General features: G+C 43.5%; 1 protein-coding gene across 1 annotated transcript; it reads left to right on the forward strand.

The window, feature by feature from the left end:
- The first annotated feature begins 235 nt into the window (after positions 1 to 235).
- On the forward strand, positions 236 to 27399 carry midn (midnolin). Its single transcript, XM_058073141.1, has 9 exons — positions 236 to 558; positions 639 to 727; positions 3589 to 3826; positions 5355 to 5442; positions 5529 to 5591; positions 14646 to 15155; positions 16534 to 16657; positions 16765 to 17082; positions 24427 to 27399. The coding sequence occupies exons 2-9, from the start codon at positions 652 to 654 to the stop codon at positions 24687 to 24689; spliced, it is 1680 nt and encodes a 559-aa protein (XP_057929124.1). The 5' UTR covers positions 236 to 558; positions 639 to 651; the 3' UTR covers positions 24690 to 27399.

Here is a 27399-nt window from a genome sequence, read left to right on the forward strand (position 1 = left end):
AGTAAAATGTTTTAACTGTTTATTGGCATTAATAAATAGTAAAGTCAACAGCTGAGTACAATGGATACAATAACCTTAGTAATATAAACAAACTGTTAAAACGTTTCCGTTCAGTTGGATTTGTTCCTGGATATGGTGAGTTTGTTTACAACTGTACTTTGTATCCAGGGGGCGTGGTTACCTGCTCTGCAGACGTCATAGACCGGCAACAGTCCCTCCCACTGATACTACGTTGAGTTTGCTCTTTTTTAAGGTCGTAAGGAACACACTTTGTTCATTTTGTACTCCTGCTCTTTCCACACCACTTGTGTAATGATTAGACACTTTCGCCTGATTTAGGACACCGGGATCTAGTTTCTGTTTTTGTTTTATTTCATTTTTTAAACATTCTTTGCTATCGACTCACGCGAAAAGATAAAGTGACGGTGGTTCTTGGAGGACAGGCTACCTTAAATCACTGGATGACATACGACCAACGCGTATCTCCACCCATCACACCCGAGAAGTCTATTAAGAGGCGCCTCACCTACACCTCTTGTGACCGAGAGGGAGACGCCGGTGAGCGGATAGCTTTGAACCGAAAAGGAGCGACATTTTGTGGATCTATCATTGCATTTCTTTATTGATTTTTTTTGGAGGTGTGTCCGGTTCATGCCAAAACTGGGGGAACAGACTGGACATCGGCACACTTGCACGCGAAGCTTCACTGTTTTCGCCACAGTCATCGGTAAGCATAGATTTGTATTATTTGTACATAATAATTCATGATAAGAATTCTATGGCTTTTGTTTTTGGAGGAGTCCAATAGTGCTCTACTGTGTTGTTACAGCTACAGCATACTGATTGGTGACAATAATAAAAAAGCATGTTGTCGAGGAAGTCCGTGTGATTGTGTGGACATGTTGGCCCTTATCGACTAAATGTGACTATCTGGCTGTTACTGTAAAAAAAAAAATACTGTAATTAGTAGCTTGTTGATTGAAACGATAACTTTTAATTTACAGTAAATCATATTGTGCTAATATAATTCATCAGGGAGTCTTTAAATTGACAAAGGTGCATATACTGTATTTTGCATTAATTGTGTTGTGTTATATGACACAAAAACTGAGTCAACTGTTGGTTATTGTCTGTGAAAGGTTCCTTTGTGGCCACTAGGGGGCGGTGGAGGTCTTTTAAAGGGAAAAAAAGTGCCCCATTAAAAGCCAAAAACACACCAAATAAATATTTGCAGCAAAACAATGCAATGTTTTATTAAAAGATACATTTACATATTATGATTAAATAATATAATTCTATTTTATTCAGTTTTTAAATATGCAATTAATTTAGATTTTTCTGTAAAAAGTATTTCTTCTTCCTGAAGAGAGATGGTCATTTGCATACAACTCAGGAATTGTTGCTGAGGTCAGTGGGAGAGGGAGGATGGCGTCAGCACTTATTTGCAGCCTTCTGGCGTACACATTTAAAGCAAACCTCACACTCCTTGATTAGAGCATATCCAAAGGTGGTCGGTCCTGGTTCATATTTATAGCCGGGAAGCCCCTCCGGACCAACTAATGTCAACTGTAGTGAATCTATTTGTGGAACTGACCTAACAAGACATCACTTGTTTGGAGATGTGTGTGTGTGTGTGTGTGTGTGAGAGAGAGACAGAAAGAGATGCCTGTTGAATTGTGTTGCACAACATAAACTGGATGACAATCTTTTTTTTCACATGACGCCTCTTTGTCTGGGCAAATGTTTATTTTGATTTGCTGCCATAAATGTATTGGTATAGAAGGTAAATTAAAACAGACCTTGGATGCGCCAGGTATAACGTTAAGGGTTCCTATGGACATTTTATGTCATTGATTTTTATATGTACAAGTCATTTTGTTGTTGTGTTGCATGAGTACAGGTGACATTTGCCAGAGGATGTTTGTCTCTGGTCCTTAAATTAGTGCTACACAAAAAAGCGACACCTCATGGCAAAAAGTGACCCATCAAAAGTGACATTTATCTTAACATAAACTAATATTAAGATTTCAATTTGGACTTCTGGCTTTCAAGTTACAATTGTTTTATATGTCCACTAGATGGAGCTACTTTTTCCCATTCAAAGCATGCAGTAAAATGTCACAACTTAAGAGTGTTTTCTGACTATAATAGGTGTGTGGCTTAGGTCAGGGCTACTGGTTTTTGTAACATTTACAGTAGTTTCATAGCTTATTTCAACAAAAACAAACTTAATAAGCTTGTTTTACCAGAACATGGACAATGTTGGTATACCCACATGCACATTTTATACAAAAACATCAACAAACAAAAAGTGTTCATCTGCAGGTTTCTCTCAGCACTATTATAGCTATTTCAACAAAAAGAAAGGAGATTTGAGATATTTGCAACATTTAAATTGTACTTTAGGTCATTGTCTTTATGCTATTGTGTGGTAATTTGTCATTCAATAGAGGCATAATGACTAAGTGACTATAATAATATAAGTGACTATAATAATTAACCTTTGGCCAGCTATTGGTAGCTCCCGAGCTACTGGTTGGAGACCACTGACTTAGCTTGTAGCTAATTCATTGTAAAGTAATACATCACAATAGTTCGATTCCAATATATTGCATCAACCCTAGATAATGGTGTGTATAGATACAAAAACAGTGTTCCTGTGGTTTCACTTTAGCTTTGTATTTCTTATATTAAGTCAGTGAGTTTTAAAATTGCCAAAATATAATAAATACATGTAATGTATATTTCAGGCTGGAGTAGTTTTAAATGTTTGACTTTTATCGTAGAAAAAGGTATGCCTCTGGGAATCTGACATTTTTCCCCTTGAATAATGATAATAATAATACTGCTACTAATGATTACATACACCTTGAAATGTATTTTCTGTACTTTTAAATGTTGTTTAAAGTGGAAAATATTACATGCCATCTTTACAGCAGATTTTGGAAAGCTGACATTTTGTTATGTTAGTGTCCAATGTGTGAGTGATTCAGAGGATGTCTTAAGGGTTAAAAATACTGAGGCTCACATGATTTCCTTCTTCTACGTCTGGGCTGCTATTTATTATGAATGGCTTTAACTTTATCACCCTCCACGTGGGTGTACACCTCGCCCTCCTATTGGTTCACAATGTTGGCGTCCTGAATGAGCTCTCCTGTGATTGGTCCAACTGGGTGGGGAAGGGGAGGGCGTGGCTTTTTACCCTATCTTCTGGATAGTTTAATGTGACAAGGCTCATTGTCGCTTTATTGCACGGGAGCCTGCGTAGGTACGAAGCTAAGGAATATATATATACATATATATACATACACATTTTTATGTGTGTGTGTATATATATATGTATATGATTTTGGAAAGGACACGCCTTCCCTTGGCTGCATTTTTTGCATGCATTCACCCATCGATGTAGCATTTTGCCTTTTTGGACAAAACAAGAAACAGCCTTACAGTTGACTCTCATCTGGGGATACTTTATTTTGATCACCTCGCTCCTCTGAAATCGAACCTCGCACGGACACTCGCCACGGATCGGATCGTCCCTGACTCGCCTTCCATACCATTCCCCTCTGTTTCCTCCTCCGACCACAGGTTATCGGATGGACCAGCATCCCAGCACCCGGAGCTGCACCAGCCGCGGTGCTTCGTCTTCGACGTGCGAGGCTGCCGCCCCCGCTGAGCCCTCCATGAACCTGCACATTCACTCCACCACCGGCACCCGCTTTGAGCTCTCGCTGCCCCAGGAGGAGACAGTGGACGGGTTGAAGAGAAGGCTGTCGCAGCGACTGAAAGTACCCAAAGAGAGGCTCGCCTTGCTGCACAAAGAAACGTGAGTCAGACTGTATTTGTGTTTCTATACATAATTTAACATTCAGTGCGGTATATAGGCATACAATGTGTGACAACATTAGGTACATAATCAAATCTGATCATGTCCAATGCTTTAGTTGGCAAAACTGAATTTGAACATTATCAATATTCAAACCTAAAAAAAATGAAGTTCCAAAGTATTGTATCGATATTAATTGTCCATTTTGCTGCCGTTGAACTGCATACAAATGCAATCAACACATGTTAATGAATCCATATTGCACTGTAAAAAGCTGCATTATTTATTATTATTCACTGTTTTTGTGTTATTCACTGAACACTGTGTTTATTGTTGTGGCTCTGGTTTTGGACATTAGTCATTATTTCATGTGTGTTCCTAATATTGTGCTCATTGAGTGGAGAAGGAGGCTTGGTGGTGTTGCAATGATGCACAGGGGACAAGGCAGCGGTCACTGGGAGAGAGTATTGATGATGCATTGATTAAGCCCCCCCCCCCCCCCCCTCCCCACCTTTATGAATAAGGAATTGCATGGTGTGACTCATACAGTGACTAACGGGGCAGATCTTACTCAGCGTAGTTCCTTGATTCTCAAACTGGGGTATAAGTGCCGCTGGTAATGCAAGTTCCAGAAAAAGTTCTAACATGAGCTAACATAATGAAAACCGAAATAAAGTAAAAATGCTCAGTTTGTGTTTGGAGGATTATATGGTCACATGGTGGCGATTTATAGGTATTGCGTCAAGCATTGATTCTCAAACAGTGGCACTGGTACCAGTGATGGTATGTGGGGCAAAATAGTTTTGAGGTGGTGCTTGGTCCCATCGATATAGTTCATATATGACTTATGATTGATGTGTAACGTAAGCTAAATATCAGGCATGAGTTTCTGGGAGTACTACATAGCACAGTAGGGTGGCTCCACCTGGATGGGCAGTAGTGGCTTTTATCATTCAAAATGAGCTGAAACCATAAAGTTGCAGTGATACAATGACTAAATGAAGGCAAGGTTAGCACAGGTGCAAAAAACAAAAAGTGAGGGGAGCGATGGAGGTGGGGCTTTTGAGTATGCAAACAGTACTTTGTTTTCAACCCCCCTACTCCTGTTCTATTTCTATTGTAATCACTAACTAAATCACATCACCCTTTAAAACTACCCCCACCACCACCAACAGACACACACACACTTAACTAAACTGCAGACAAGCTAGCAAGTCCGCATTAGGGGTCTTTGTTCATCAGGGTGAGACTTGGGTAACGTCAGCTTTTTCAGTCAGATGCCTGTCGCAGGCGTTGCATGTGTATTGCATTGTCACATGCAAGGCAATGGAAAGTTAATGTGATGAATGTGTCGTAAACTAACCACCTTTTCCACAATTGTCAGAGCCTCTCTGTATACTTGCATTTGAAATATGACAGCCCGATCAGTATCCACCCCCCCCCCCCCCCCACCACCCCCCGCCGGCTGTGTGTGTATGTGAGGAGAGATATTGTCAGCAGAGGCTAATTATCCTTTTTAAACCTGCAGGAGACTAAGTTCAGGCAAACTCCAGGATCTTGGCATCTCCAATGGGAGCAAGTTAACACTCGTTCCGACCGTCGAAGCAGGATTAATGGTGAGGATGCTCAACGTCTGGATTATTTCTAGCTGACTGGTTTGCGTGGTATGCAGTATCCAAAACTCTATCTCTGTCTTCTGCAGTCTCAAGCATCAAGACCCGAGCAATCAGTAATGCAAGCTTTGGAGAGTTTAACGGAAACTCAGGTAAGAATCTTTGCTGCTTTCTTAAGGCCACACTCACACTTGGTAATTTGTGCCATGTTTGGACACACTTGATGGCTAAAGTGTTTTATTTACAATTGACCAAGCACAGAAACATGCAGGAGTGCCCAACCTGCCCAACAATATGCTACATAGTAAATGTGATTGCATCTTTCACATGCGTACACACACGTGTATCATAGACTTTTCATGTATTTATAGTTTGCAATCCATTAATATTCTGTTAGTTCCACATCATGTAAGAAACCTTGGTCTCTGTTCTCATTGGTTGCAAAGAGGTAAACAACAATTGTCTGCCATTAATGATTGTATGTGCACTCATATTCACATTTATTTATTATGCCGGTTAGGCTCACATTTGGTTGACTCAAATTTGGTTAGCTTTCTCAACTCAAAACAAACTAATTTGATTATTGTTTTCTAACCTGGCCAAATTAGCTGCACTGAACTAGATGGAACAAACTAGAATTGGTATAAAACTGATTCAAGGAAGTAGTGTGAATGCTATATGGTTTGGTAGCTTAGTAGATGCAGAGCTAAAGACAGACGATAGGATGAGCAGGCTGCACAAGCTTCTTTTCCCTGTCTAATCTCAGCCTCTTAACCAAGCCTTGCCAGTGTGATGTGCTAAGATATAACAAAGAAACACCGTCCTAGAGCCTAGTAACATCTGCAATAGTTTAGATATGGAAGCACTTCTACTGCTCTGCTTTCATCTCACACTCACATGCACACACACACACGTACACACATACACATTCTCAGGCAAGTTTCCAGGAAGTGTGCTTGGGCCACATGCCTCACTCACTCATAAACCCAGCGCCGGCTCATCAGATGACAGCCTTCTCGCTCTTGCGTTAACTCGTGGCTTCCTGAAAGCCCGAGTGGTGGGCCGACATCCTGCACTTACAGTGAAACCGCTATACAGCGGACTCTGCCGAAAATGCCTGTGTGCCTTTTAGCCGCGGTCGCGTATGACTCACCAAACGCGGTGGATCGATGGCTTGGAGCGAGGTTGGACGCACACAGAGACAGAAGCGTGACGTAGGAAACACTCGCATCAACTTCCTTTTCTGCAGATTGCATAACCATGCAATGCACACAGACTCATCAGTGTTTCACTTACCGAGTGAGCAGTAGATGGTGAGGCTGATTTTGTAATGAGACACTACATGCGTCACCATTTTTATCCTGAAATTGCAAAAACCGTTGTCTTAGGTCATCTTAACGCTCACATTTTGGGCCTTAATATGGAAACCTTTGTGGTTTAAGGTGTAGGTTTGGAAAATATGTAGTAAACTGTAGTAAGTCAAATTAAAATTTAAATCCATATACTGTACAGACACACCACTACGAGATTTGGGTTCGATTCCCTGCTTGGACAGAGTTAGCATTTTCTCCCCGTGCATGCGTGGGTTTTCTTTGGGTACTCCGTTTTCCTCCCCCCCTTCGTGAAAACCCTGGTGAGTGCTGTACCTTTATAGCACACTGAAAAAGTCGTCATACAGTATGTGTAGGTGTTTGTATGTATAAGTGGATGGGAGCTTGTACTTTTAAGCAGTAGCCTATCAACCGTTGCATCTTTTTGCAGAGCTGTCATCAGTTACTGTCAGGTGATGCATCATCGTAGACTAGACTGTATGCTCACCCTTGTCTTTATTTTTCCTCTTTGATGCATTAGCGGTCATGCATGCAAGTATTTTCGGGAATTTCTTTTGCTACATTACTGCCATGCTCAGCTTCATTGCAAAACCAATAACAATAGCACAGTGGGAGGGGGGGTCAGTTGAGTCATAGTGATAGTTGGGTAACAGGTTACATACAATAAAGGCATTCAGCTGCATTAGTAGAGTTTTTTATCCAAAGGAATTGATTCCACTTTATAATTCATGAAGCGCAACGGCACGATTATAGATCGCTGCAAGATTTGATTGGAAAATAGAAAAGCTTTTGCTCATTTGACCCCCCCTCCTACACCACACCACCACCCTTTTCCTCTTCTCCTTTAACGCCGGCGCTATCAAAAATCAATCAATGCACTTAGCTCTTAAAAGTGCCTGACACGATAGCTGATATCACCATATCTCCCCAAAATAGCCTAAGGGGGGAAATGTATGTATGTGTGTGTTTTGTGTTGGCGCAGAGATGGCGGTTGTTAGATATGTTAGCCAGAGAAGCTCGCCTGTATGAATCCCACCCAAACTTTGTATAACCTCCCACTGCCCACATAGAGTATACTATAATAGTAGTATTGTAGCCAGCCATGTTATGTGTTATCATCAGGTAAGTGTTTGGCATGGATATGTATGTACATGCATATAAGAATATCGTGGAGAGGGCTTGCGTTATTTGTTAAAGTACCCAACTAAATAAAACTGAAATAAACTAAAAACACTCTGGTACCAAGGAAAATATAAAACACACTAGCGCTACCCCATCAATTAAAAGCATATTGACTGAGATTAAAATCATCTGCCACCTCCCAGCTAACCATCCCGCCCCACCCCGCCATCAAAACCCCATCATTAACGGTATACGGTTAGTGTGTGTACATCTTACAGATATGTATCCTGGCAAGAGTGCAGAATTGAAGGCATATGCAGTATGTATAAGAGGATTGGTCTTGATTGTACAGCAAAAGCAGTATTTTGGGGTGGGACGTTTGTTGGCAGTCTCTCCCACCTATTGATCTTGACATTTGACAGAAAGAGAAGGATTATGTGTCCCTCTCTGAACACTGGGGACTATTTGCTCATTGATGCACATTGATGAATAAAACCCAACCAGGCAATGCGGGCAGGCATCACCGCCCCCAACTGCCCTTCCCCCGCATGCAGCCTCTTTGTCTTGAAGCACACACCAACCAAGCCGGACCAACTGACAACGTTTGCCCCCCCTGCACCATCCACTTTCATCTTCCACTGGCGTCAGCTATACCCACCTTGAATCGATGCCTCTGCCTCGGCTTAAGCAAGCCTCAGCGGGCTGTGGATTGACAAATTTTGCCATGAACGCTAACAGATTGCTTTCGGGAGGAGGCCATGTTTTTTTTTTTTGGTGGGGGGCATTTTTGCCAGCATCCCTAAGGAGTACGCTGTTACATAGCTGACCTACTTTCCCCTCTCACATTTGCTAGCGCCTCCTGTCCCTCATTCTTCTGCACTTCCTCCTCCACAGGGATCATTGCTATTGTGTCTGGGAAAATCTGTGAATAGGCACCTTTTTGGGGTCACCCTTACACCCCTTTGTTTATGAAAGCTGTTAAGGCATGAGTGCACATATTGAGCCAGAAGAATATTAGCTTAGAAAGATTGTGCAGTTCTTTGCAAGGCGTCATTAATGTTTCTCATTTCGGTCATGCACCTCGTCTGGATGCTAGCAAATCGTCAGCATTGACACTACTGGAAATCATTATAATTGGATTAAGGAGATAGAAGAGGGCCAGTGCCACTCAATGCAATTGAATGCTTTTTATATGCATGTGCATTTTTAAAAGTTCTTTTAGAATGGTAATTTGCCTTGTTTTTGTTACCTAAATGATTGAAATTGATAAAAGAAATGGTGACGAGACCCGCTGCTCATGTAAATAGCGTTAATAAGATGATCACATAGTGTTTTTGCACCTGTGTAATCCCACCCTTTGTGATGTATAAATGCACAGTAGGAGAAAAGGAGTAGGTGGGCAAGGGGTGTAAGGCATGTTTGCATGGGGGTTGGGGATTTAATTATTCATTCATTGTGTGTATGTATATTTTTTTTTATGCCTTTTCTCCCGTGGCAAGTGGAGAACAATTTCTCCATCTATGAGTCGTGACCACCATTGTTTTGTAATTCCCTCCTCTGCGACATTGACCTTTTATGATTCAAGTAGCAAGCATCGTGACCAAGAGGGGGGGGTACCAGAGACAGGAATATCACGAGTTTGATGGTCACTACCAAGTCTAATGAGATAAATTAGGCTTATTGTGTGGGTGTCAAAAGACTCGGGCTAATACACAATTTATTTATGAAGTGCAATAATGAGGAGTTTCCCTCAGGGTTCTCTGCACATTTACACTTACAGCACTTTATCTTTTAATGCCTGAATGATTTCTGTCTTGTATTTTCACACTTGGTTCGGTTAAAGTGAACTCCAGTCTGTTTGCTCTGCTAGTACGGTTTGTTTGGTCATGTGTGAATGCCGTTTAGGAACAAAGTCTTGACTTTTTCTATTTATATTATCTTCATTACATCTCAGATGATAGAATGCCAGCTAGTATAAATTCTGCCATGGAAACAGTCTTACACGTATGACTCAGAAGACTTCATGTTGTTTTGGAGACGTGACTTTTGTCAAACAATGTACGCCGCCAATTGAGTATACAGTAATATAGTAATCGTATACAGCAATCCCTCGTTTATCATGGTTAATTGGTTCCAGACCATAGTAAGTGGCTTTCTACAAAGTAGGATTCCTTCTTTTTAAATGTCATATTTTTGTAGTTAGAGAATTGAAAAACCGTAGTGTGATTTTTTTTCAGGAGCTTGCTCGTAATCCTTTCACGTAGGTCAAGTGTTGTGTGCATATTAGTTTTTAACTAACTATGTCATTCTGGGTTCTTGTTTATACCACAAAGCTGTTTTGCAAACTAGAATCAGATCTCGTGGTAGAGAACATGACTAGACTTCTAGTCCAGTGCACATGGGTCTTCAGAGTTTAGTCTGGGCATGTGCTTAATGCGTCACGCAACAACAACAATGACCGGACACTTGTAGTACCATTTGTGTGCTGCAAAAACTGAACTCTAAGCAAGGTTAAAGGTAATCGGATATCAGCCTTTTACTTTCCAAAAAGGGGGCTTTTGGTATGAACAATAAACAAAAATGTCAACCTTTTCCGCAGTTTTTTGTTAAAAACTGGTCTTCTGCTCTTAACACTTGGCATAAATACCAGAACCTTGACACTCATGCGCTACTACGCAGCTCACGACATCCCGTCAAGGCTCAGTAGTCAGGCCTTTACCCACTACTGTTGGATATTTTGCCACCATTGACTCATAAAGTCAATTTGCTTGCTTAAGTTAAAATGTTTTGCAAACTGTCTGACTCACAAAAAGGGTCTCACATTGCACACACACACACACTGCAACCTTTTTCTTTAGATAAAGTCTGATTTGTAAGGTGGTGAAATAACAGGCTGTATGCCAACTACTGTAATCTAGACTGCGGTTGAATGATAAACCATGCAGTTAATCTTCAGGTGTGGAGCAGCTTGAGGAGTCGAGAGAGCGGAACACCTGAAATGTGAAATGGGGCCCTTGTTTCCTGAGGGATGGGAGGATGATAGAGCCTGCCAGCGGCCAGATTGGCGAGAGCGATCGTGTAGCAACAAGCCTCTTCCAGACGGACGAATGGGGGAAACAAGGGGATGGGGGTGTCTGTTAAGAGTGTGTGTACTAGAAATGGAGGGAGGGGGGGTTTCTGGAGTGCTGTCGACCTGGCTGGCTAGTGAATGATTCCCCAGAGGTCTCTCAGCTCGCAGCTCAGCTCCAGTCCAAACATGCCTGTCTGCTCTCAGGAGCCCCAGCCAAGAGAGGCGATGCGGCTGAGGCTAGCAATGACGTCAGGACAAACACCAGATAGCGCTTTCTGGAACATCACAGGCAAACAAAAGAGAGCTTCTAGGCATGTCTGAAACCCCCCTCCCCCCTACTGGTGCTCCTCTTAGGACACTTGAATTCCAAACCTTTTAAAAAAATATGTAGTGGTTTCTTTTGAGAGACTCAAGAGTAGGAGAGTAGCGAGGGAGGCAACTGTGCTATGCAAAGAGACACACGATTAGCCAGGTAGTGGTATTTTGTTTAGTGGGAGGCTTTGGTTGCCATGCAGGGATGGATGGTGGGGGAAGAGTGTGATGATAAGGGGCAGCGAGAAGAGGAGGAGGAGGAAGGGAGGAGGGGAAGATGGTAAGAGAAGGGGGGATTGCAGGCAGTGGGGGCAGGGTGTCATGGAGTATTGGTGGTAGTAGTGATGAAATATTCAGTGAGGATGCGCCTCTGGCTCCTTCTCTCTCTTTTTTTTTTCTTTCGACATCTCTGGCTGACAGTTTTATTTATTGGGGTCCCTGTGGTTCAAGGAACTCATTTGCAGTCGTTCTTCCTCTGCACACTAAGCGAAGTACGGCAGCAGAGATAAGCAAGAGTGGGGGGAAAAAGAGAGAGGGGGGGGATAGAGGGAGCTGACATTCATGAACAACTGAGCAGCTTTGTGCCAGAGAAAAGAGGATAGAGGCTTGGAGGGGTGGGACAGGAGGGTGGAGAGAGGGAAGCCTCACAAGGGAGGATGGAGGAAGGGTAGAGCTGTCTCTTGCAGTCGTGTTCTAGTTCGGATGAAGCCGCTCACCTGTCGAAATACCTGAAATCACGGTGAAAATACTTATTTTTGTCCAGCAAGACACTATATACATTTGCTACAGTCATTAGTCATGTTGGAGGTCTCTTTAAACAGGGATTGTTTTGACACAGTTTGTTTTACTTATTGAGATGAAAACACAATATTATCATCAGAAAAAAATCAATAATGAACTAGCTTTTTGTTTTTTTTTAAATAAACTGGTTTGTGAGATCAACAACTTTACAACCTAATGTAATGAGAACTGGGAGAAATGTAATTATGCGCAATCTGGATTTGATCTGCTTGAAAGCTGCTTTGTATTATGGCTTCTCACACAGCATACAAATGTTTGAATGTGGCTTCTCTTGAGAGTAACTCTGTATCTTGGATAGTCGTATATGACAACTACGTTGAAGAAGTTGCACTCATATAAACCAAGAGTCACTGTTCTTATCTAACATCCATCTGCGATAGAACAAGGGATTGTTATACAGTATAAATTCACACAGCATTAGTTGAGAGACTTCTCACGAGGGTTCCACCCAATCTCCCAGCCTCCCTTTAACTAAACACAGAGCTTTGACACCCTCCCTCAGGGTTTTTGGGGGGCTAGCAAACACTGCACCTTGTCTCTCGGGTCACCCAGGCTTCCTTTTAATGTCCTTCCCAAGATCTTTCTGATGTGAAGCGCCCAACCCTGCTTCACACCCAGCCTGGGGCCTGCTGGGTTTGTCGTCTTTACCACAACCGTGTAATCACAGGGCGGGGTGTGGATTGTATCAACAACAGACTGATAGGCCACGTTTGCACTCCCAAAGTGCTGAGTTTCTGATTCTGTCTCTTGCTTTTTTTTTTAAATAGCTGCCTTCCTTCTGTATTTATTTACAATAGATGTTGAAATTAGATCATCTTTGTGCCTTCATCTGCTTCTCTTCCTCTTATTTTGTTGCACGCCCATGTCGATACCGATGTGCAAAGGTCACCCTGGCAATAGGGAGACGACGGTCGATAGAGAAATAAATAAGCAGCTGAGAAGGGAGAGTGATTGAGGGCTGAGCTCCTTGATTCAAAGATTTAAATACCCTGGTGAAAAAGTCTTGAGAAAGTGAGAAATTCATCTGTTGTACATTACAAATACATCAAATATCTGAAATTACAATAAAAAATGCTTATTTTGATTGACGCAAATGTCACAAATTACTGTGTCTACCGATCCCCGCCCCTTACCAAGCTGCACTGTTGTGATAGTAATGTTGAAACTCCTTTAGACAGAGGTGTCACTTTGTATTTGCTAGTGCTAACTTTGTGTCCCCAAGGAAGCTTAGTGTGACCCCTGAGTGACTCACACTGTGTTGTGTACACATGATATAGAACGCAGCAGAGTAGCGTGCACGCAAAGACAGGGGGACAACAAAACTCTTGTTGTTTAGTGAGAATCCTCCAGCCAAGTTGTGACAAGTCCGGTGTCTCATTCTTGTGTGTCCAGTGAAATCTCCTCATCCCTCCCACTTCACACACCCATTTAGTTCTTGTTGCTCCAAAAATGGGCATCCCTTCCATATCCGCTGAAGACAATCGTCCATTCTGTGTGTGTATGAGGCGGGCGGGGTGTGTTTCCTGGACGCTGGGGTGATTTTTTTAGGCGTAAAGCCAATGGAAGGGTGGCTTTTGTCCCCCTTGGACTGAATGACACTGCTGACTAAGAGCAAGCCCAAGGACGGTGGGAGGCGAGTGAGAGTGGGCTCTGTTGTGTGTGTTGTCCAATAGTCGGCTTCATGCAGCTGATGTAAATAGCCCAGTTTTACAGAATGGTGATTGATTGCACGATGGGCCTAATGCGGATTGCGTCTGTGTCTCCATGAGTAGGAGGTCAAAGCTCTGTTGTTTGCTCTTCAACGGCTGTCCACTGTTCATTTAAAGAGGAGGAAGTCAAAGCGCGGGGGAGCTTCACTGATTTCCTCTGCAAGTGAAGTTGTTTTATCGCAAACGGTCTTGTTAGCATGAACGTTCTAAAGGTACTTTTGCCTCTTCCTCGCTAGGCAGGTACAAGCAGGTATCATTTATCATCTTTCTTGGGTTCCAAGTGTGCTGTTAAGTGAGTAAAATAAAGCCTCAGTTTAGCTTCACAGGCTCCCTTGCTGCCTTCGTCCTCTCAAGTAAAATTTTGCTAGTTTTTACTTTTTTACATTGTAAGATATTTTCCTTCATTTCATTGCACAATATATGTGTACTTTCAACTTCTGCCAATAGAAACACATTAGTAGTGACTATATAACAGGTACTATTTCTAGTCAGTCATGCTGAACTGACACTCCATAGATGATGTAAACTACTGGCTGCTTATTGATTGAGTATCTTGGTTATTGTAACATTTTAGGATACACAACCAAAATTGACAAAAGTAATCACAAACGCAAACATTAGAGTACTCTGTTGTTGTTGCCTTAGCTTCACAGTCTCTGCTTTGGTGCAGCCGTTTGTTTTCTTACTGCCTTCATTCTCCTCTAGTGTAAAAATGGTCTCTTTTGTTATTGCAAGATGTATGGGTCATAATAACAAAATTAGTGTGTACTCCTCTGAAAGGCGTTGTAATGTAGCACTGCAGTCAAAACTGGGTCTCTGGCTTGCTTTATATGGCTAATCAAATCTTTTCTCCACCTCCAGGTCAGTGACTTCCTGTCCGGCCGCTCCCCCCTCACCCTGGCATTGCGAGTAGGCGATCACATGATGTTCGTCCAGCTCCAGTTAGCGGCGCAGCAGTCGGGTGGGCCACAGCTCCAGCACAGGCACCTTATCACGCGGGGAAACTCGGACACTGCGGCAAGCCAGCCCACAGGACAGCTGTGCGCCCCCCTCCCACAGTCCACCCATCACCTCCACCCTCATCATCCACACTCCACTCCCTCATCCTCGAGCACCTTCCCCCTTCCCTCGACACACCACCAGCAGCTACCCCCCATGTACCACCAGTCTCCCTCCTCCTCCTCCACTCCACACTGCAGCACCGCCACCCCTCCGCCGCCTCCCTCCCACTCCCCGCGCCAGGTGCATGCTTTCCGCTCTCCTCCCCATCACCTTCATCATCATCACCACCACTATCACCAGCCTTCTTCAGGCCAGCCCAGCCACGATGTCGGCCGAGCCAGCCCTGTAGCCCCTGTTTTGTGCCCTGAGGTAAGTCCTGCTTTTTATTGTTGAGTGCTACAAGTTGCATCCGTCAAACAAATATTTATTCATATATGTTATCAGAATTACAGTCTTCCCTGAGGTTGTTTTTGCCTTTGAAAGTGCACAGCGGGCCAAACTAAATCCTCTGGCAGACCGTATACTGTATACGACTCCGGGTGCCATAGGTTTCTCACCACTTGTTTACATATAAAAGCCAGTTAGATCACACCAAAACGCCGGCTTCATTGAAAGAAATGGCCCCAAGATGCAACACAAGTTGATTGTTTACTGTTGAAACAGTTGCTGTGTCAACAGCACTGGAAATACAGGTCTGGATTAGGAGTGATGTAAAGGGCAAATGTCTCTCTTTCTCTCTCATTAGCCTTTACAAGCTTGATGCACACACATAGGAACACCCCCCCACAGAATTACATTCTCAAATGTCAAATTAGTTGCTTGGGGTTGCTAAGTTTAGTCCGGTCCACATTTATGGTAACTCCATAGCTTGTCATTTTTGGGGCATAGGGTGACACTCCTATCTTATTTCTTCCACTGTAGTTCTTGTAAACCTTTGACGTAAATGTCACTTACAAGGTCCAAAATGGCATTGAACGTTCATTTATATCTACATACAGTATGTATGTGTGTTTGTATGTATGTATATATTTGTATACAGTGTCTCACAAAAGCTAGTTTTAGAACTTCGTCAGAGACGATTATACAAATTATGATATACATCAGAGTAATCAGTGTACAGCTTGAGTCAAAACAGCCAACAAGTGAGTACAGTGATGATTGTGTCTTGCCTACATCAAACGTGGAGGTAGTGTCACGATCTGGGGTTGCACGAGTGCTCCCTGCACTGGGGAGCTGCAGTTTTTTGAAGGACACGTGAATTCCAACACATGCATTCTTAGAAACTGGGCTGTACAACTTTGACTACATGATTAAAGAGCCCAAACACATCTCCTAGATCACAAGTACCTTGGTGGGGAAGCTTAAGGAGATGGAATAGCCAAGTATACATATCTCTTCCAGACCGGAACTCAATAGAGCACCCGGGGCATCCACCTTTACAGCTCTAGTGAATTCCATGCAAAAGAGAATGAAGGAATTGCTAGATAACAGTGGTGCTGACACTAAATATTGACACTTTCTACATGTTTACTGTGAGGTGGACCCCTTTGTGTTCCCAGCTATTTCGGCAATAATGGTTGTGATGAATCACTTTCAGTAAATGTATACTGTTGTACCCTGATTCTAAAGTATATCCAAGTTTAATATGTACAGTATAGAATTGTCCGTTGAGAAGATGTAAGAAAACCTGTCTCAAATCTCAAACCTGTTTTATGCATGCTGATTAACTCACCTCCAATTTTCCCAGGCTACCTGCAGCACCAACAGCCCCACTACTGGCACCAGCTCATCGGCACGCTCCCGTAAACCTGGCGCCATCATTGAGAGCTTTGTTAACCACGCTCCCGGAGTCTTTTCAGGGACCTTTTCAGGTGCGATTTAGTGCGACAGCTGCTGCTGCTGCTATAAACATACACTTTGAGATCCAGCCGCTCGACTTGTGCTTTATTTAGCTTTCTCTCCCTTTCATCCTTCTCAGGCACTTTGCACCCAAACTGTCAGGACAGCAGCGGGCGTCCCAGACGGGATATAGGTACCATCCTTCAGATCCTCAACGACCTCCTGAGTGCCACGCGCCACTACCAGGGCATGCCTCCATCCCTCACCCAGCTCCGCTACCAAACCCAGTGTGGCACACCCAACTCGCCGTCCCCGTCCCCGCCGCCATCTTCGCCCCCAGTCGCCGGCATGACGGGTCTCTCTGCCAAAGCTACCTCGGTACCCGCTGGCAGCCCCGCGGCGACGCTTCATCCGCTGGTGCAGTGCCAGAGCCAGATCCGCATGTGCAAGCCACCTGGTGAGTGACTTACAAATACAAACTTACAAATACACTGATTCCTTTTGTCACGCTTGTAACCTAAAGAAAGAAGTGAAGTCATATTAAACAACCACAGCAGTTACTGCAGTATCTTGTGTTGAGGCAGATGATGGCAAGTTGAGTTGCTTGCAACACAAGCTTCTCCAGACCTGTTCTGTCAGGCGTCACTTGTCACGCAGCATTGTTTATGTGCACCGAGGAGATAGGTTTACCCCTTCAACCCCAGAGGCTAGGCTATGTTTAGACTAGATTAGACCTCTTAAAGAGAGGCTTGAAGATGACGGAGGCTAGTTGGGACTGAATATGCCCACGCCTGAGGGCTGGGCTGGTAGTGGTTTACTGGTGCTGCTGAAGTTCAGATTACTTTTTGCTGGAGACACTAGATTGCAAGTCTTAAAATGCCAATGAATTTTGTCTTATATATTGTCATTTCTTTATGCTTTTTGCTGTCATTTTATCACTGACCCATGTAGTATTCGAATTTGAGTTCCGATTATCCAAACCACAGCAAAGTTCACTTGCAAGTGGACCAAGACCCATCTCTCAAGTGGTCTTGGTGCATCGAATGGTCACAGTCACACTTGACCAAACATTTTATTTTTCCTGAAAGAAACATGAACTAAAAGACACAATGTTGTCTTCCCGTGGCCTCCTTCCGTCTTGTGGAGGATATTTGATGACATACCAGCAGAGTCTCGAGGTGTCATTGAGTCATGTTGAATGTTTGAAGAGAATAGAGGTTCATTTATAGTAGCTTACTTGCATCCCCATCTTTGTCACCCCCTTGTGCCTTTTCAAGTGTCCCCTGAACAGTTGGAACAACACAATCTTATTTTCATAACTTAGGGAGGACCTTTCTCTCACTCCCACCCTCACGCTTGTTCTGTCTCTACATCTGCACTGCACTCAGCAACCCACACTATCCCTCCCCGTCATCCCTCTTCCCCCTGTCCAAAAACAGCCTCGCCTGTTAAATCCATCTGTCCGTCTTCCTCCCATTCAGTCTCCCGTCCGTCTTTTTCCATGTCTGTGTTGTGCATCAATACTGTACATTCTCTGTGTTCAGTTGGCCTTTAAATAGATTTATTCGGCAGGGGGGGCATTGTTAAAACCACAACACTAACCCTCCATTCATCATCTGGGTGTTAATTCCCGTTCAACAGCCAACACAAAAAGAATTTCTTGCCCTCTGTTTTTTTTTTTACTTAATAGTCCTCGGTCCAACTTCCTCATCTCAACTAAACAAGTCCACTGAGACAACAAAGAACGCTGGTCTCATTGTGGACATTTCCGCCTGATGTTCTAAGGAAGCCCATGGCAAAGGGCGTACTCAGATTAGGCCAATCATACTCAGCGAGTGTATGTGCACTCATCTGCGCCCAAGCACGACACACTTCCTGCCCTCTGTCACGATTGAAAGTGATGGGCTAGGGCACGGCACACACACGTCATAGCTGTCAAGTCTCCTGTTTTCACCAACAAAACTACCATATTTTGCTCTTCCTGGCGCCTCCCTGTTTAAATTCATTTAAAATGTATTATTTACTGTCAACAGCGTGACAGAGATGGATGGACATGAAGATGGAGAAGGCATCCCTGCCAAAAAACATTATTACAGAAAATAGTATGTTGTGCTTTATTTTCATAATAATAATATCAACCATTCTGGTCCAGCCCACTCCTTCCCAGAAAGTCCTAAAGAATGCAAAGTACTTTCAATGTTAGTGCAGACCTGCCAACATGTACACATTTATAGTACTCAACGTGCATTTTCCCTGTTTCAGTTTCAAGTCCAGTCTGTAAAGTCCAGATAAATAAAAAGATGTGATCAGTTTCTCTCGTATTTCAAATCGGGGTGGCGTGAAAACATTTCTGTCCCTTGAAGGGTGGCATGACAGAAAATACTTGAGACCCGTGAGTGCAGCCTAAGTGCTCCTGGACAACCTTATCAGCCGACACCTGATGAAGGATCTACGGGGACTTAACACCGAGGCTTAACTCTACTTTGCAGAGGCCTTCCTCCATTCAAAGCCACTAACCAGTGAATATGTGTACATGCACTTATACTTGAGACAGCCTCTTGAAAATGTCACATAGCTTGGCCGTCTCCAGAGAGCCTTTACCCTTTTCTACTGCAAGTTCATGTGCAAAAGAGTAAAGGGGGAACAGACGGTGGGTAAGACAAGCGTAAATAAAAAAGCTTGACACACTCGGGCTGCCTGGTTAAAAGCTTGGTTTTGAATGGTACTGCTGAGTTTGAGGATTTTTCATCTCTGGACTCAGGCTTGATTGTTAGATAAATTCCATTACTGAGAAGGGTGTACCTCCCTCTAGCCCCTCCCTTCCCCCCAGTTGAAACCATTGTGTAGGGGACAGGGGCTGCATAGAGGACACCAGGCTGGGCCATTGTGGGGCAGAGGAAAGGGAGGGCTGTGGGATTATAGGGGCTGCCTTTTAGTCCTCCTCCCACTGCAGCTGCCTTAGTTCAACACAGAATAAGCTCTTGTTCCCTCCCGCCTTCCGGATCACTTCACCCCCTGGCCCCCACTCGTCCCCTTTAGATTTGTCAGGTCACGTTAGCGTCCTTGGCAAACCAAACGAGAAGGGTAGGGTGAGGTAGAATTTAAACCCTTGCCGCCACCCGTTATCCGCTGCTAAGGCTTTTCTCACACGTGCAGCCCCTGTTGGTGACACAGTAACAGCGCTATCGAGCGAAAAGCCAGTCAAGCACATCAGGTGCCCTTTCATTGTCGACAAGGAGAGCAAGGGAGAATGCAAATGAAGTCTTAAAAGTCATTGAAGAGCGTGTGTCCCTGCAGGGTTGTCAGCGCCCTTTCACTGGCTGTCACAACGCTCATTTTTAGCCACCAGTTTGATCGGCAGTCAGTCCGATTTGGCTGGTTATAGCTGTTTGATGGCGCCGGGCTACTTTGTTTTTCCCAGGTGGCTGCACAGAATGTCATGTTAAAGTCATTCCTTCGATTGTTTCTGAATGTGAAATCATGGTCAGTAGTTTTAATGATTTTGGTAACTAATGCACATGTCCACTGAAGTTCAATGAAAGGCAAGTGGACTTCTTTGTTGTTAAAGTGCCTTTGGTGGATGACTGAGAACCTACAGCCACGTTAATGCTTGGTCCCTCCTCATTATGTCCCCATTGTCTCCCTCACTGTTGACAGAAAAGGGGCAAACATGATTCATTTGGAAGTTCCCAAATCTACATGATGTAATAATGCAAAAGCCTCCATTCTCATGGACACATGATACCACCTCCGCCTTAACTGCACATTTTAAATAAAACTCCACCAACATGACAACTATCCTCTAGTCATCTCCAGATGTATTTGCTTTTCTTCAGCAAATAGTCGAGCTTGGCATGATGTTGCTGACAAATGTGACTGTAATGTTAGCACTTTGTGTTCTCCTGTCCCATTCTTCTGTGTGACATAAGACATCTTCTGTTACTTTGGATGTGCAGAGTTACGGTGTGCAGTCGTCTCTCGACACATCGCGGTACGAATTTCCCAACTTCACTCTATCACGCTTTTTGAAAACTATATGAATTAATTAGGCTGCACGGTGGAGGAGTTGTTTGCGTGCAAGCCACACAGATGTGGGTGCGATTCCCGTTCGGCCATCTTTGTGTGGCGTTTGAATGTTCTCTCTCTGCGTGCGTGAGTTTTCGCCGGGTACTCCGGTTTCCGCCCACACTCACAAAAACGTAAATGTTCAGTTAATTGGCAACTCCAAATTGTCCATAGGTATGAATGTGAGTGTGAATGGTTGTTTGTCTATATGTGCCCTGTGATTGGCTGGCGACCAGTCCAGGGTATACCCCGCCTCTCGCCCAAAGACAGCTAGGCTCCAGCACGCCTGTGACTCTCCTGAGGATAAGTGGTAGAAACTGAATGAATGAATGAATGAATAATCATCATATAATCAAAATCATGATAATAACACAAGCTACTGTTGCGACTGAAGCATTAATGTGTCTGTAAAAAGTGGATAAGGTGCCCAATCATGCTTCTTCTGGACACACACAGCTCATTAGCATTAAACCTACAGACCTACTGCTTACTTTTAGCAAAGAAATTGTCCAAATTCCAGAATCAAGGCCATTACACTGTTGTGGGACCTTATTTAAAATTGCTGAAACATAGTACCATATGTGACATGTAAATTGTTAATTGTATTTAGTACAATAATTGGCATGTTTGTGAATATTTTACAAGTACAAAAATAAAATCTTTGCGCCATTAATAATAAAAGCAGCACCTTCCTCCATGTTGTGTCCTGTACACTCTACCCTCACCACCCATTTCTCCTACCCCTCCTCCTACCCGTGGTCTTGTTGCTGGGTTGGGCTGAAAGGCAAGGAAAGCTGACTGACACATCGATTATTCATACATCACCTCCTTTCTTTGCGCTCAGCCTCCCGGGCTTCCACAGGGCCTAAGAAGTAGAAACAAACAATTGTTTATCTTATCTTCCATTCACTTTCTGTGAGTCCTAACCATTTTTCTTTCTGTCTCTGGGTCCTCCAAGGTTATTGTGCTAACGTCAGAACTCTACAGTGAGGCTCCGGGCCAGCCTCCCTGCCTGCATGCGTGTATGAGTTGTATGCGCATGGTCTGTCCCTCTCAGCCAGCACTAATAATAGCCCTACTGTCATAAACATAGACTGGAGATCCCTGTGGCCAGCTGTGTCCGGCCCAGCCGCCCAGGGCTCCGGTAGTGACGCTGATGAATGACCACGCGCACACACACACACTCATTTTGGTGTTGCTCCAAGCACATTCCCAAAGCACTTGCCAAGCTAAAAAGGCCTTAGACCTCCTACTGCACCATCAAACTGTTTTGTAGGATACACTCACACTGGGCTTGGTGCAATTCCTATTTCTTCTCCTGTCCCCTGCTGTCCTGTACTCACACTGCAATGTGTCTAATTTATTTCTATGATGCAAGGTGGCAGTTATCATTAATTATTGGTGGGAAGCAAGCACATTAATTATATGACTCCAGGCCCACTCACTTCTTCCAAGCATACTGGAGCCAGAGAAGTGGACAGAGCTTGAAAATGGATCAGAGTACTCGCACCATACAAACAAACCAGCCTTTAGGTGTCAAGTGTGCCCAAGCATAGTGTAGTGTAGTGTGAGTACACCCTGGAACATAGACACGCTCTCAATAGAAGTGAGGATGTTTTGTTGATTGGGTGTGCAAGGTGTGCCATATTAACACACAATGGATAAGGGTGGTGGTTCTGGACCGTAGAGGGAACAAAGCCTTGCTGCAGTGTGTAAGGATTGAGCTGAGGCAATGGAACAATGACCCAAATCTAGAAGACCCCTCCTACTATTAAGGACACCCTTGTTGGTGCACGTCCTTGCTGATGTCTATCATACAACAATGCCTAACATTAACAGCGGTTTGCATTTCTAGGAAGGGATAAGGAAAGGGAGGGAAAGATAATTAAAGCCCCACATCATTCCGATAGGGGTGGTGGGGGCAGAGCAAGGAGGGCGCAATCGATTGGGGAAAACTGCCACCTACAGCCTATTCTTTACCCTCCGCCCTCTCCCTCAGTCCTTTCCTCCACTCGCCCCTGGGGGAGGAATTCCTTAACCCCTGCCTTCCATCCTCCTCCTCTATGCAGTCCCCTTCTTCCCACTGCCCCAACGGTGGCTCTTGGGAGGAGGGGTGAAATGAAGACGGGAGGGGGGGGGGGGGTTGTTGGGTCAATGAGCTGAGAATAGGAAGCCATAAAGGATGGAAAAAATAGACGAAAAACCCAATCTCCCCCTGTCTCTCCTTTCCTCTCCGTGTACAATTTCCATTCGCTTGCATTTTCTATTGAAAGCCAATAGCGTTGTCCTGGGCTCAGAGATGGATGGCTGCACTAGAGCTAAGGTTTAATCAATAGGTCTTTTTAATTTGCCATCGATCCACTTTAAAAGCTACTGCTGCTGTGTGCATGTGTGTATGTGTTTATACGTGCAAATACGTGAGGGGCTCCAATGCGTATCAGAGCCTTTGTGCACGTACTAGTAGAGAGGGCCCGCTCGCCTTTATCGACATTGGAGGCTTTTATTTCATTATTTCATTCCCAGACAGATACTAATGGAGCTGGCTAATAGATTGTGGTTGCACTGCCTTCCTGCCTTCTGAGCCCTGAATTTAAGAAGAAATGGAATCAACTCCAAATTGGCAGCTGTAAATATGGTGTTTGCAGTACTGTATAGTACCTCTCCAACCCTACCTAAGGGGTCCCATAGAAAAACACATAGCAGCATATAACAGAAATTTTTTTCATTGTTTGTAGATGACATTGTGATTTGTGAGTGAGAGTAGGGAAAGGGTGGAGGAGATGCTAAAAGAATGGAGGTTTGTCCTGGAAAGGAGAGGAATAAAGATCAGCCGCAGCAAGACGGAGTATATGTGTGTGAATGAGAGGGACCCAAATGGAAGAGTGAGGTTACAGGGAGAAGAGACACAGAAGGTGGAGAATTTTAAGTACTTGGGGCCAGCAGTCCAGAACAATGGAGATTGTGAAAAGGAGGCGAAGAAGCTTGTGCAGGCAGGATGGGACGGGTGGAGAAAAGTGTCAGGCGTCATGTGTGATAGAAGAGTTTTAGCTAAAATGAAAGGAAAGGTACACAAAACTGTGGTGAGACCAGCCATGTTGTTTGGTCTAGAGACAGTGGCACTGAGGAAAAGACAGGAAGCAGAACTGGAAGTAGCAGAGATGAGGATGCTGAGGTTCTCATTGGGAGTGACCAGGATGGATAGGATCAGGAACGAGTACATCAGAGGGACATTACATGTTAGAGGCCTTGGAGATAAAGTCAGAGAGGCCAGACTGAGATGGTTGGGACATGCCCAGAGGAGAGATAGTGAATATATTGGTAGAAGGATGCTGCGTTTAGAGTTGCCAGGTCGGAGTTGTTGAGGAAGATCAAAGAGGAGCTTTATGGATGTAGTGACGGAGGACATGAGGGTAGTTGGTGTGAGAGAAGACAGGGTTGGATGGAGGAGATTGATTTGCTTTGGCGACCCATAAGAAAGAGGAAGACGTTTTCATTCATTTCATAATAATTAGCTATTTCACTAAATCACTATTTCAAATTATAAATGTTCAGAGTGAGGTTATAGTTTTGTGTATGACAATACACTACAATATTTTGTTTTTTTAACATTACAGGTTCATAATGAAAGTCAAAAGTAGTACCATTGGTACCCAAACGGATCCCTTTCTTAAAATCATTCCCATTTTGACTCAGTTGCGTGTATTGACTGACGTTGTCCTCCCCCTACCCCGTCCAGGTGACCGCGTCCGTCAGACAGAGAACCGTGCCACCCGCTGTAAGGTGGAGCGCCTGCAGCTGCTGATGCAGCAGAAGCGACTGCGCAGGAAGGCTCGTCGGGATCAGCGCGGCCCTTACCAGTGGCTGCCCAACCGCAAGGCGGGACGCAGCAACAGCAACAGCAGCATGTCCAGCGAGGGCTCCCTGGACCTGGACTTTGACGACTCCGTGTGGAAGCCCGACGTTAAGGCTGACTTGAAGTCCGAGTTTGTCATGGCCTGAGAGGGAAGGGTTGAATTTCCAAATGAGGATATATGTGGCAGGATTGCGCATTGATGATGGACGATCAACCGCTCGCCATTTGTAGACTTAAATCCTTGACTGGACTTTGTCTTATGCTTGGACTGGAATAGGACTTCTCTCATAAGGTCTCACGATACCTTCACTTTGAGCATATAGCGGAACTCCCTGGGTGGTGTTGGTGGTGGTATTTTTACTTTTTGTGTTTATGTGTGTGATGAAGCGCACTCTGGACAAGGACGAAGAGCTCCATGCTGGACTTTCAAGCAGGACACAAGCACCAGATGCCTCAGTGTTCTCCTCACAAAACCCCGACAAACTTTATCGGATTATTTGCGACGGGCATTCTCACAAACTCACCAAGCAGCAGCAGCAGCAGCAGTCTGGTTCTGACCTGTTACAGGGTGGTTAAACTTCTTTTTGTCGTTGTTATTGTTGTTGTTGATGTTGTTGCTGTTGTTGTTTCTTTTTGTTTGAAAACTTACTATTTTATAAAAGAATACAAATGTAGCATTGTTCACCAAGCATTCAGGTTTTCATATAGAACAGTTCAATGTGGATTTTGCACATGACCTTTGGATTTTTTAAGTATGTGCAAAAAGGAGGCGGAGCCTAATATGGACATATTGATTGACCTCAGCGACATAGGGTGGGGTTTCCCAAACTTTTCCAGCCATAATTACAAAAATGTATCATATATAGACGTATACTATTCCACTTTCCCCCCCATTTGACAATAATAACCTGGTACATGTTGAACACAGGAAGTGAACAAACGATCGGGAACTGTTGAGGCATGGAGACGGGATGTCTCCTTTTTCGGTCATGTTGAGTTGTGTCTACTGAATTCCTAATCAATATATTGCCATGTACCGTCAATAAACATGATAATGAACCCAAAAGATGACATCAAAAAGTGAAAATTTGCAACTTGATAAAAAATTGACTCAATTTGGGTCCCTTAAGTTTGGAAAACCCTGTTAATAGTATAGATGATTAACAGAAAGTGCTTTAGTGGGGGATTTTACAAAACAAATATTACATTTAATATGAGAAAAAAAATCTATTTTTATTTATATTCTGCTGTTTTCCAAAAGCAGCTATCATTATGATTAACATTCATTGATGATGCGTGGCTCCTGAATCTTACTGGCTCATAGATTGTGTACATACATGTGACAATTGGCAAAGATTTATTATTATTAGGGTGTGTGATGACTTAGGGTGTAAATCGAGTTGGAATACTCTGCCCCCCCCAATAGATTTTTGTCACCAATTCAATCCTCCTACCAATGACGATATGACTTGTGATCAGTTACCCAGTGCCTCCACCAGGACAATGCATGAACATATCAGGTTCGGCCTTTTCACAGTTTTTTGCTGCTACACACTTTTAAAAAAAATGACAGGAAAAAACAAATAATAGCGGGGAAGAGTGTTCTTTGCATGTTTTTCTGGGATGGAATCGAGAAAAAGAGGGGGGGACGTGCATGAATTTCTGAAGAAAATTGAAAAAAAAAACAATGCTGCTGTTTGTCGGTAAGGTTTTTGTCATTTTTATTTTTATGTGTGTGTTGGGTGGATTTAAAAAACATGACAGATGAAGTTAAGAACATTCCTGTTGTTGAACTTCTTCATCCTCTCAAAGGCTATCCCACCTAGGAACTGTTAAGACGCACTGGCAGGGACTTGGAAAAAAATGTCAGATTTTGTGGCCGACCCGCCAACGATTGCACTCCCAAGAGATTGCAGTGAGAGATTACTTTTTTTTTTGGGTGAACTTTTTTTTTTAAGTGGCCTTACCTTTCATTGAAAAAATGGGGACAAAAAGGGGTGTTTTTTGTTTTTCTGTGTCAGTTTGTCATCAAGGCACCATTTTTTTTTTGTCAGGGGGCATCTGTTGTTTTAGTGCTTTCTAGCTGGTGGAGTCTCTATTATGTCAAGGCTTCTGTGCCTTAAAATGTTGCCCTCACTGTGTCAGGTTTCTTTCCGTTCATCCATGAACATGACTGTAGTATTAGTCGCCCATTCAAAAATTTTCCTCAAATATTGTCCCGATTTCCCTGGCCTCACTCTTCTCCCTCATGGCTGCAAAAAAAAAAAAAAAAAACGGTCCTGTGAGGACGACATGCACTTCCTTCCCCGCCCCCAACATAACAAAAAAGGACAATTGACCTGGACCCTTTTTGTCAAATTCTATTTATTTCTTTTTATATATGTATCAGCTATACTCTGTGTGCCTCATGTCTGTGAAATTGACACAAAAAGAGAGAGAGCATTACAGAGAAGACACATGATCACAAGTTGTTTTAAGTTCATTCTTGTAGCTAACTATTGATACTGAACCGGATTCAAGAATACAATTTTACCAATGTTCTAGCTCTAGACCGGTGTAGCACATGTGTGACTGTATTAATTTATGAAACCAAAATGGTAACTGTGAATTATGTATTTTCTTTGTGGCATTTTTTTTCTTAAATCGAGGGGGGCAGAAATAAGAGGCAGCAGCTCTTTGCTTGTGTCTGGATTTTTTTTTGGGTGGAAATACAACAGAAACAAAACAGGAAAAAAAAGAAAATATATACGAATATATTTTTTTCTTAAGCAATACATTTCAGTGTGACTTGTGATAGAACATTTTCTTTTTTTTAGGTAATAAATAAATAAAAACAGAGCCAAAATGAGAACACAA

Source organism: Doryrhamphus excisus, chromosome 5 (genome assembly GCF_030265055.1).
Source record: "Doryrhamphus excisus isolate RoL2022-K1 chromosome 5, RoL_Dexc_1.0, whole genome shotgun sequence".
In the NCBI taxonomy this organism is placed as follows: domain Eukaryota; kingdom Metazoa; phylum Chordata; class Actinopteri; order Syngnathiformes; family Syngnathidae; genus Doryrhamphus; species Doryrhamphus excisus.